Source organism: Neltuma alba, unplaced genomic scaffold, assembly GCF_004799145.2.
Source record: "Neltuma alba isolate B1F8T4 unplaced genomic scaffold, ASM479914v2 tig00005157_pilon, whole genome shotgun sequence".
NCBI classification, from domain to species: Eukaryota; Viridiplantae; Streptophyta; class Magnoliopsida; order Fabales; family Fabaceae; genus Neltuma; species Neltuma alba.
In genome coordinates, this window is record NW_021634000.1 from 29,345 (window position 1) to 41,696 (window position 12,352).

Genomic DNA, 12,352 nt, shown 5'->3' on the forward strand with positions numbered 1-12,352 from the left:
ATGGAGAAGGAGGATTCAGGCTCACACAATCATCATCAGGTAGCTTCCAGCTTGAATCAGAATAAGCAGAAACAGAAGAAGGACTTGGAAGAACAGCCTCATCTTGAAGAAGATTATGAATCTCCAACTTTCAATCTGCAAAATGTTTCAAAAGTGATCCTTCCTCCATTGGGTGCTTCAAGTTATAATCAGAATCCAACTAACTCAAAAGGATGGATCATATCTCCAATGGATAGAAGATACAGGTAAAACCCAGCTCACTAGATCTGCAGAATTCTGATTTAATTTAGTGTGTGGAGTTTGAAGTTAATTTCTAGATCCAGTTTTGATATCTGAAAGGTATATAACTAGTAGTTGTCATCAATTTGTTTTAATATAGGATCTTATGCTCTTTAAGAATGTTTTGGAATGAGCAAAAAGATCAGTGGGATAACTGGCTAATCTTGTTTAAAGAGATCTTTAGAAAAGAATAAAAACTTAAACAAGGCCTTTCAAATAATTGAAAATTCTAATTTTGCTTACATCTCGAATTCAGAGAGAGAGAGAGAGAGATTTGTGGGCCCCAGAACTCTTATATCTTCAATGTGAAGAGAATTTTCTCTCCTAGGAGTGTTCAAAGCCGGCCCGTTCCGGTCCCGGTCTTATTGGGACGGGACGGATCCGTCCTGAAATTTTTCCGGACTGGACAAAAAAGGGACCGGGACGGAACGAGACACGGGACGGGGTCATCCCATCCCGGTCCCTTTTTTATTTTTTTATTTTTTTATCCTATTTATATAATATTATTTTTTTTATTTTTTTTTAAGATTTGAGACTATTGTATGGAACTATAGATATATTTATTTAGAGTTTTTATAATTGTTAATGATTTGAGATTATTGATGATTAAAATTTTTAGCAAGTTTTTATTGTGTTAAAAGCTTTTGTTTAGAGTTTTTAATGATTATTATATGTAATATTTTGAGCTTTTGTTTAAGAATGCCAAACAAATAAAAAAGAAAATAAAAAGATGTTTTCATAAGGTTTAAATCCAAAAAAACATAATTAAAAAAATCAGATTTTATTAAAAAAAAATTTAAAATTAAAAAAAATTTAAAAAAAAAGTTGGGACGTCCCGTCCCGACCGGAACCGGAACAACCCCAGGACGGGTCGGGACACGAAACAGAAAATCTGTCCCGTTACTATTTATCGGGACGGAACCAGGACGGGCCTGTCCCGGTCCCGATCCGTCACGTGAACAGCCCTATTCTCTCCATATACTGTAAGATAACTTTAAGTGACACGATATCCACGTTGCGTTGGATATTATAATATGTATAGATTTTGCAGTATACCGAGGAATCTAACAATTTTTTATTTGGAAAGGCAAAGAGAGTAAATTTTGGTCAAAGGAAGTAAACCCAAGTCCAAACACGCTTTTTCTGGGTTAAAAAGGTCATTTTACATCTTCTCGCCAACCCTTGTGGATACGATCAGTGTGGAAACAACTATTTACATTAATTGTTGACTTAACTGGTGTAAAAACTAAAAACAACTCCGATATTTAATATAAAAATTAGTTTACTAAATTAAATAGATTAGAAAAATTAATTAAGTTAGTTATTTATAATAAATATGTATTTTTTTGTAAAATATTTTTGCTAAATTATCAATATTACAAAGACTACTTTGAAAAAAATAAATAACTAGAAGAGACAACATAGATTGGAGTCTTATAGTACCTCCGATATTTAATATAAGAGCTAGTTGATTAATTTGAATAGATTTAGAAAATTAGTTAAGTTTGTTATTTGTAATAGATATGTGTTGTTTTTTCTAAAATATCTTTACTAATCAAGTATATTGACTAAAATTACTATTGTTATAAGAACTATCTTACCAAAAAAAAAAGGATAAATATGATAGATGAATTGGATTAGAATCTTATATTGGGGACCAAAATAAAAATCAAACGAGCTCTTATATTAGAGACCAGAGGTAGTATATAGGATTAAAATAAAAACCAAACAAGCTCTTATATTAAGAATTAAACATAGTATTTATATTAATTATTGACTAGAAAGTCAACAATATCACATTTTATTTACAAAAATGTCATTGGATATACTTTTTACATCATGGTGTAAAAGCCCTGCCTGCTGAAACAGGGAAAATGGTGGATGTGCAGGTGTTGGGAGAGTTTAATGGTGGTGCTGGTGGCATACTCAGCATGGGTGTATCCCTTTGAAATAGGGTTTCTGATGTCATCTCCAAAGCACAAATTGTTCATTATGGATAATGTGGTTGATCTCTTCTTTGCAGTTGACATTGTTCTCACCTTCTTCCTTGCTTACATTGATCGTTCTACCCAGCTCCTTGTTCGAGACCCCAAAAAAATTGCCCACAGGTTTGTTAGTTAATTTTTCTGCCCAAACACAATCCCACAAGGTTAGTAACATTTTAAATTACATCTTAATAAAAAAATAAAAAAAAAGAAAAAGGTCATATCCCAAATTCCCAATGGCACCAAATCCTGCCTAATAGAAGGAATTATGTCACATCTCAATTTATGTCGGTCAGGGATCAATAAATTAGTCTCATAATTATTTTGGTCAAAGGTTTTGAGTTGGTCAAAAGTTGGGTTATTAACTATTAAACCACAGTTTCGACTGGTTCGTTAATCAGTCCAATTTTCAATCTATTGATACACGTATGTGCGTGCGTGTGTGCGTATTTGTATAGTGTGTTTGTTTGTAATTGCCCCAAATCATAAAATAGAAAGAAAAAGAAAAATAATTATGTAGAAAAGGCATACATATAATGAGCTACATATGCATTTTCTAATTATATCCATAATTGTCTTTATTATATACTCTGTTTTTAAAGATAAGACTTATCTTTTAGTGTAATTTATACTACAAAATAAGTATTATATTTAAAACCGGAGGAAGTACTTCTCTTTAAGTCAAAATATGCCCGATCCAATTAATCTTGTTCCATTAAATTAAGTTTGTTAGTATTTATTGATTTTTTTAATATATCAGGGAATTTAAAAAAATTATATATAAAAAATAATTTTTTTTTTTATAATAAAATTTTTGGAAAGGGGTTGGGCTCACCCACGATCCAAAGGCAGGGCGAAATCTCTCTTCCTCCTAGGTCATACTAATATTGGACAGGGCGAGCCGTCAATTACCCTCAGACGTTTACCTAGGCACCCAAGAGCTAGGATGCCTCCCCAAACGTCGCGACTGGAATCACAACAAAGTGATACTCTCCAGGGATCGAACACATGTCAACTTGGTCATATGTCTTACCTTTTCGCCAGCTGAACCCATGGACGATGGGTATAGGGGTGTTCAAGGAGCCCAGTGGCCCGCTATGCCCGCCCAAGCCCGCAAAAAAATGCCCAGCCCGTCCTAAAAAAAATGGCCGAAAAGATATATTGGGCATATTCGGACTGGGCATATTGTCAGGCTGGGCTGGGTATCGGGCACGGTATGCTGCCCTGCCCATTTGGTCCTGCCTACAAAAATATATATAATTTTATTTATATGTATTTTATTTGTCTTATATTTATCTCCTGAATCAAACACTATGTTAAATTAACATTCAATATTCATTATGCTTATTTATTTTCAAATGATTTTGAAAGTAAACGTGTTATCGTTTACTGCAATTTGTATAATCATTCTCTTTTTTAATGCAAACATTATGACTATTAGCAATTTGTATAATTGATCCATGCTCTTATGAGTATCTAGGAGTTATGGGGAAAAAATATTTACATTTGGTTAAGAAATTTTAAAAACTAGAAAAGCAATCAAGTTTAATAAAGTATACTAATAACATTTTTGTTTTTCATAGTTTACTCCTCTTAGAAACTATAAAATGTTGTTTCATAATATATCAATTGCTAATAACTAAATTAAAGTCAAGTTATCATTTTAATATAAAGTTACATTTTATTATCTAGAAGAACATAAATAACTAGTTAAATAATATAGTATATTGATTTTCTGGGCATGGAAGCTCGCCCTGCCCAGCCCGCATTTACCCTGCCCAAACTTACTAGGGCTTTTCATGGGCAGGGTCGGGCAATGGGCTGCATTTTTCAACCCGTTCATTTTTCGGGCTGGGCATCGGGCAAGGGTCCTGCCCTGCCCAGCCCTGCCCATGTGCAGCTCTAGATGGGTATATAAAAAATAATTTAAAAAAAGGGGACCCGCACTTCACCAAGCGGATGGGCCCATGATTTGGTTTTGAAAAGTCACAAATGGACCTAAAGAATTTAAGGAATGGGCCCATGATTTATCATCCCACCGACACCTAAAAATTTGCACCATTTTCTCATAAGATCAATGAATGTCAAAAATTGTAATAATTTTTTGCAGAATTAATATCCCAATCATTTCATTCAATTCAAGATATTAGGTATGATCAATGTAACCTTTCGGATGTCTGGTATTTTAATACCCAAAAAAAAATAGTAAAATAATAATAATAATTTCAAATATGTTGTTAATAGCAAAAAATGATGTGGTGGTGATGATGATGATAGGTACTTATCAACATGGTTCATAATGGACGTGGCATCAACCATACCATATGAGGCATTGGGTTATGTGATCACAGGCAAACGGAGAGTGGCTCTTCCTTTCTACCTTCTGGGCATCCTTAGACTCTGGAGGCTTCGAAGAGTCAAGCAATACTTCACCAGGTCCTCTTATTATACATTAATACTCTCTAGTACAACAATTAGATAGTTAATTTACGTATACTAAGAAAATTAGTTAAGTTAGTTGTTAATAAAAAATATATGATGGTTAATAGCCTTATAGTTTAGTGGCATGTAAGTTCCTCTTCCAAGTGAGAGGTCACGAGTTTGATCCTATTTGTAACCTCAAGTCATTACTACATGCCCCTTTAATTAAAAAAAAAAGGTTAGTTTTCCTAAAATATCTCATTTAATTTTTTATATTGAAAGTATCACATTGATAAAAATCCCCTTGAGTATGTCCAATCAATAGGGATACTTATGGGGAAATTATAAATTTGAGAGACAAATGGAGTGATATATTATATTTTGGATCAAAGCAAATCCCTCAACTAACTCTTGTATTTATGGCAGCAAGAGGAAGTAATTTATATTTATTGACTACAATTTTATATTGTCCAGGCTTGAGAAAGACATCAGATTCAGCTATTTTTTTATCAGATGCCTTAGACTTCTTTGTGTATGTTACTTTCCTTCTTTAATATTCTTGTTGAAGAATTTCTTATGTGATTTTTATTTCCTCTTTTTACTTCAATAACACACAAAACAAATCAAACTTTATATTTTTAAATGTTAGTTTTAGTTTTATCATCAGTAAGATTTAATTTTTGGATTTTTGAGTGCAGGTAACATATTTTATAGCACACTGTGGTGGGTGTCTGTACTACCTACTAGCAGACGTGCATTCAAATTTAGGGAGGACATGGATTGGAACAGTAAATCCCAATTTCAAAGAGACAAGCATTTGGAGAAGATACATATCAGCCATGTACTGGTCCCTCACCACCATGACGACTGTAGGCTATGGTGACTTCCATGCTGTGAATCCCATAGAGATGGCCTTCAACATCTGCTATATGCTCTTCAACCTTGGCCTCACTGCTTACTTGATTGGCAACATGACCAATCTTGTGGTCCAAGGAACCGGTCGTACCATGGAATTCGTAAGCATCATTCCTTACTCAGATCCTACTCCTTCTGTTTCTAAATGTAAAAGCTAACTGGGAAGTTTATTTTGATCATATATCTAAGATCTTAGTTTACCTTGTTTCACAAATTTATACTCCTTCTGATCTTTAATATAATAGCTATTTAACTGATTTGAGTAAATTAAGAAAATAGTTCTAAATAACATTATAAACTATATATTAGTTTGTACGTATAACTAGTTTGGAAAGAAATGATAAATATAAAAGACAAAATGGATTGAGGTCATCTATCTAAGACTAAATCCAACTTCCCCCAATTAGCTACTATATTAGGGATAGGAGAGAGCATTTTTGTTTGCTAATTATCTCTATTCATTGCACATATTAATTAAAGAATATTTTTCACAAATAATTAACTTGAATAATTTTCTTTATTTACATAAATTAGTTACCTGTGTCCTACACAGATGAAGGGAGGGAGTGCATTAGATTTGAAGCTAAGATAAAAGTATGTCACCGCATAAAATGACATTTTTGATATCTTACCTGTGCATTTGATGCAGAGAAACAACATTGAAGAAGCATCAAATTTTGCGCGCAGAAATGGAGTATCTGCGAGGCTGAAAGAGCAAATCATTTCTTATATGTTTTTAAGATACAAGGCAGAGAGTATGAACCATCATCAGCTTATGGAACAACTGCCAAAATCAATACGCAAAAGCATTTGTCAACACTTGTTCCTTCCAGCTGCAGAAAAAGTTTATCTTTTCCAAGGTGTCTCAAGAGACATCTTGTTGTCCTTGGTAAGTTGGTATATACTACCCACTATCTTTAATATAAGAGTTAGATAAAAGTTAGTTATTTGTAATAAATGTATGTTAGTTTTCCTAAAAGATCCTGTTTAAGCATTGGAACTACCCTTAATATATGCAATTAACAAGGATGCTTTGGGGAAACAATTATAAATTTGAAAGACATAGTGGATTGGGGACTTATATTTAGGATCATAGTAAACCCCTTGTCTAGTTCTTATATCTAAGACCAGAGGAGTATCAAACCACACCTTATTTCTTTGCTTATTAACAAAAGATCTTTAAAATTTAACCTTTTAAAGCTGTTTCGTCATGGAAGCTCTGATACAACATCTATCAAAGACTAGTTCATTTAAGAAGCTCATGAAGTATCAAGTGAAAACCCATGATATAGAAAGAAATGAATGTGCAGGCTGCAAAAATGAAGGCTGAGTATATACCTCCAAAAGAAGATGTGATCATGCAAGGTGAATCAGCAGAGGATGTTTACATAATCGTGTCTGGAGAAGTGGGGATCATTGATTATGTAATGAACAAAGAGAATATTATAGGGATTTTACAAAGATGGGACATGTTTGGAGAAGTTGGGGCACTTTGTTGGAAGCCTCAGAGCTTTACTTACAGAACCAGGACTCTCACACAGCTCCTGAGGCTCAAAACCAGTGATTTTACAGAGACAATGCAGACTAGAAAAGAAGACAATAGAAAAATACTGGAAAATTTCCTTCGGGTAATAACTAATTTGACTCCTATTAGACAGATGCATTCCCTTTTTGCCGAAGAATATTACTATATATTGCTTAAATTAATGTATAAGTGAGTTAAAAGTGATCTAAATGCAGCATTTGAAGAAGCTACACGATATAAGTTCTAGAGAATTGCTGATTGATTTGAGCAGAGAAGAGGATCCGAATACGGCTGTGAACTTGTTACATGTGGCCTCAACTGGCAATGCTGCTTTTCTTGAAGAGCTTTTGAAGGCTGGCTTGGATTCTGGTGTTACAGACTCCAAAGGCAGAACCCCATTGGTATCTTCATGTTTGATATTCACAAGTTTAAAACAGAACACACACACACACACACATTCATGCAGTTTAAAATTGATCTTGCTGCTTAGTATATCTAGCTAATAAGAGTTAATGGATATAGTAAAACAATCATTCTAACAATCACAGCATGATGTTTTTTCAATCTACATCTAATAATTTCATTATTGTGATATGTATATCCAGCACATAGCAGCATTAAATGGACACGAAGAGTGTGTAAAAGTGTTACTTAACCATGCATGCAATATACATGCAAAAGGTATACTATACTCTTATACCCTTTATATCTAATTCCCTTCGCATGTTCTTCAATATATACACCTGTGATGGAGACTTAGTAGCATGGGATGCTAAATCCCGCTTTGAATAGTATGGATTTAATGGGATATTTAAGTGTATTTGTTCTTCACCTCAACAACTAGTTTTTGGGACAGGATTATCCATCCCACTTAGATGCTCATCAACTTGGCACTGATGAAGTGCTTTATTCCTCTTGTAAATTTTGGCAGACATAAATGGCAACACTGCATTGTGGGACGCCATAGCTTCAAAGCGTCACTCAATATTCAGAATCCTGTACCAGCTTGCTGTGCTCTCGGATCCACACACAGCAGGTGATCTTCTTTGTAAAGCAGCAAAGAGAAATGACCTAACAGTGATGAGTGAGCTTTTAAAACAAGGCTTGAACATAGAGTCCAAAGATCACCATGGTTCAACGCCAATGCAAGTTGCCTTGCAAGAGAATCATTTGGAAATGATTCAATTGCTTTTCATGAATGGCTCAGATGTTGTTTCTGCTCTCAATGATAAACATGAAGGAGGGCAAGACAATATTTTGGGAACATATAATAATAACAATAGGCAAATCCCTTCAAGAGTTAGCATATTTAGAGGCAATCCTATATTGAGAAGACAACAAGGTTGCATTGAACCTGGCAAGATGATAAAGTTCCCTCAGTCAATAGAGGAGCTTAAGAGCATTGCAGGTAAAAAAAGACTCCTTAAATTATTACTTTCCATCCCAAGAGGGGTTTGCTTTGATTTTAAATGAAAGACTTCAATTCACATTGTTTCACAAATTTATAATTCTTTTTCCAAACAATTTTATTGACTGGGATTTTCATCAGTGATGGTAGTTTTCAATACCAATTATTAAAGGAAGTATTTTAGGAAAACTTGCACATATTGTCATAAATAACTAATAGTTTTCAATACCAATTATTAAAGGAAGTATTTTAGGAAAACTTGCACATATTGTCATAAATAACTAATAGTTTTCAATACCAATTATTAAAGGAAGTATTTTAGAAAAACTTGCACATATTGTCATAAATAACTAATTTAATTAACTCTCTCAATTTATGTAACTTAATTATCCAACTCCTACTTTTAAGACCGAATGGAATAACAATTTAAAATGAGGTATCAGAGATAATATGTCTTGTTTGATATGTAGGTGAAAGATTTGGGTTCGATGCAAAAGATGCGATGGTGACTGATGAAGGAGGAGCAGAACTAGAATCTATTGATTTGATCAGAGATAATGATAAGCTTTTTATTGTTGAATAGTCATAGCATTGTATGTAGTGTAAACTAGGAAACGCCACATGTTTGAGGAATGTTCAGGGATTTCCCTATCTACTTCCAAACACAACTGTAAATATATCATATTTTGGTGTTTTGTTAATTTGCATAGCTGGATTAAAAAAAAAAATCTCATGTCAAATACAATTTATTGTAACTGTAATTAATTTATTGTTGCTCTTGTTTATCTTTTAATTTATTTTTGATTTTTGATGTTGATAGGGGCATAGGGCACATTATTGACTCATACTGATAGATCATAATATTAATTAATTGACTTTATGACAGCTCTGGTTTTAGTGAGATAGGAGTATGCTTTATCATTATTATAAATTTTTTTTTTTCAAGTAATGATGAAAGGGGACACCTTTTTTATTAGATTTGTTTCAGACATATTTTATTGTAGTCTTTGTACAAAAGCTGGGTTCCATTGCCCCTAATTCAATTAAGTGAGCACATTTATTTTTAATATATTGTATTTTCATATCCTAATTAAATTTGACTATACTCAAATCCAACCTAATAATATTAAAATTCATATATAATTATTACATATAAAGAATAGTTATGTTCTAATGGCTTTATATGGTGGTCATCTAATCATTATGTGGGGGACAAATGCTAAAAATAAATAGAAGATATTTAATACGTTTGAAGCATGGTTATATGTTTAAATATTATGAATGGAAAAAAAATATAAAGCTAATAATCAAAATAATCACACTCTATTACCAAACCAAACTTCCTTAGCAGTTAGTGAACATGGTCCTAAGACAAAGACAAGATTAAAGATCCATTTGGTACCCAAAATGACACATAAAATAAAAAATTTTGTTTGTAAATAAAGAAATGAATCTGATATATATTTTTATCTTGTAAAAGTTATAAAAAAAAAATTTAAAACGTTAAACAATGATTACAAAGCATATAACACATTGCTCAGAATTGAAGAAATGTAAATCCCATTCCTTTGCCAGGCTAAACGGGTCTTAAGTTACAAGATAAATGTTATTGATTTCTTGAAAGATAAAAGTTCAATTTAATAAGTGTAGTTTTCCTTTTATATTACAAGCAAAGGTACTACAGTAACACCAACAGTTTTTTTTTTTTAAACTAATTGAGAGAGTGGGAATCAAAAGGCATCAATAACTGTCGAATGTCTTTCATCAGAAAATACATGTGTCGTTTATTTGTTTGTCCCAAAAAAGTTTTAACTTGCAGGCTTCAGCCAGCTAATTTGGCAAGCAGCTCTGTAACATAAATAGAAATATATTGCTCGCATCCTATACGTGAGAGCTAGTTAAAAAAATTAATTTATCTATCATATTTCTCATTTTTCTTAAAGTTAATTTATCTAACTCATAAACCGGTATACTACCCCCAATCCTTAATGTAAAAGTTAAATGACTAATTTAAAAATATTTTAAAAAATAAGTTAAATTAGCTATTTATAACAAATAGGTGTGAACTTTTTTAAACTATCATCTTTAATAATGTTCATTGGAACTACCCCTTGATAGGAACTTCTCACAATCCATAGGGATATCTTGGGAAAAAATTATAAATTTAGGAAACAAAGTAGATTAAAATCCTATATTTAGGAGCAAATCTAATATCTCAACTAACTTTTATATTAAAGACAGGGAAAGTGGGAATAGTATAATCTAATGTTAGAGATATTTAAGAGAAATCATGTTACATTTCATGAGATCTTTTGACCGTTAATTTAATCTTATCTTAACCGTTGTCTTGTATTAAAAAAATAGAATTGTATCAGTGAAGCCTTTTATGCGTGTGGAATTATGGTCCATACCAGAATGACCCTTATCTGGAATCATTGGGAACATGTCTTGGCAATATATATAACATTGCAAGCAAATGAAGGCCCTTTAGTTTAATGCCAAGAATAGAATGTTGGGTCCTAAAGGAGAAATCAGAATCTGCATCGCAATATGTAAAATAATCCCACTACACAGAACCCTATCATTCACTTCTTTATTCAAGGAACCAAATTAAATTACATAAAAAAATTAAGGCAAAAAATAATAGAAACAAAAGAAACAGAACCAAAATAGACTATGTACGTATAACTATCTTTAGGACTATAAAACCAAAAAGGTGCACTGTGAGGCATGTTGCTTAAAACAGGGGGAGAAGAGAGAAATGATTAAAGAAGCCAAACAAAAGCACTCAGATCAAAAGGAGAACCATATCAAAATTGAAGAATGAGAAGCAGAATCTTGGTCAAATTTTTCAAACTTTCATACCCTGAAAACGCAATCTAATGTATCATTAGCTTACAGATTGTTGATTTCGCCGAGCCCCCGAGCTAAAGAGCAATGAACAAGGTGAAAATAAAAATAGAGTCAGGGAAATTGGAAAAGATCTTACTATGTATCACTCGTCATGCTGATTTATGCCTTGCCATGTGATTATATCTCCCCAAGACTTCCATTTTCTTTTTCCTTTTGTTTTCTCTTTCCTTGTTTTTCCCCCTGCTGTGTACCAATAATATCGTTTAACCGACATATGAGAACTAAACCGTTTCGAAGTGTAGAGATCATACAAGTGAGCTTTACTTATCCTGACAAATATTTTTTTTATGCATAATGGAATTGAATCCCTAACAACATGTTTAGGACACCCAACAATCTACTTTGCGGTCCTCCTTCCATATCTTTATTACCAGCTCGTTTCACAATAAAAACAGCAGATTCCCAATCATCCCCTCCACTCTATAGGAAACACCCATGATTGCACCCAACAGGACCTTTCACCTTAGCAACCTGAGCTCCTAAGCTACCCACTTTTTTGATTGCTTCAAACTCTCTTTTCTTGATCTCATAATTATATATATACCCTTCAGTCTCTATCACCTTTCCCTCAAACCACACCCCTTTTTTCCTAAATCTTCCACGATGGGTTCTTCATGCACCAACTCTTCTGTCAATGGCTTCTACAGCTTTCTTAACCAGGGACTCGTTGAGCTTCACCAATCCTTCCTCTCAAATAATTTCATGTCAGTCCAATTTCTTTCTGGGGTCCTCTCATACCTCCAATCATTTCATTCCCAACTGACCATTTTAGTCCAAAAGCTTCGCTTGCCTGTTGGAGGAAAATGGTTGGATGAATACATGGACGAAAGCTCAAGGCTCTGGATCTCTGTCATGTTCTCAAGTTGCCATTTCTTTCGAATGGAAAACTTTCATTCTTCTGGCGCT

The 12,352-nt window shown here is 33.2% G+C and overlaps 1 protein-coding gene across 1 annotated transcript; it reads left to right on the plus strand.

Moving 5' to 3' along the window:
- On the plus strand, window positions 1-9,326 carry LOC114746946 (potassium channel AKT2/3). Its single transcript, XM_028935223.1, has 11 exons — window positions 1-245; window positions 2,169-2,387; window positions 4,542-4,700; window positions 5,160-5,217; window positions 5,384-5,701; window positions 6,250-6,489; window positions 6,911-7,228; window positions 7,341-7,526; window positions 7,731-7,806; window positions 8,057-8,533; window positions 9,004-9,326. Exons 1-11 carry the CDS (start codon window positions 1-3, stop codon window positions 9,114-9,116), a joined length of 2,409 nt encoding a protein of 802 aa, XP_028791056.1. The 3' UTR covers window positions 9,117-9,326.
- Window positions 9,327-12,352: the final 3,026 nt, after the last annotated feature.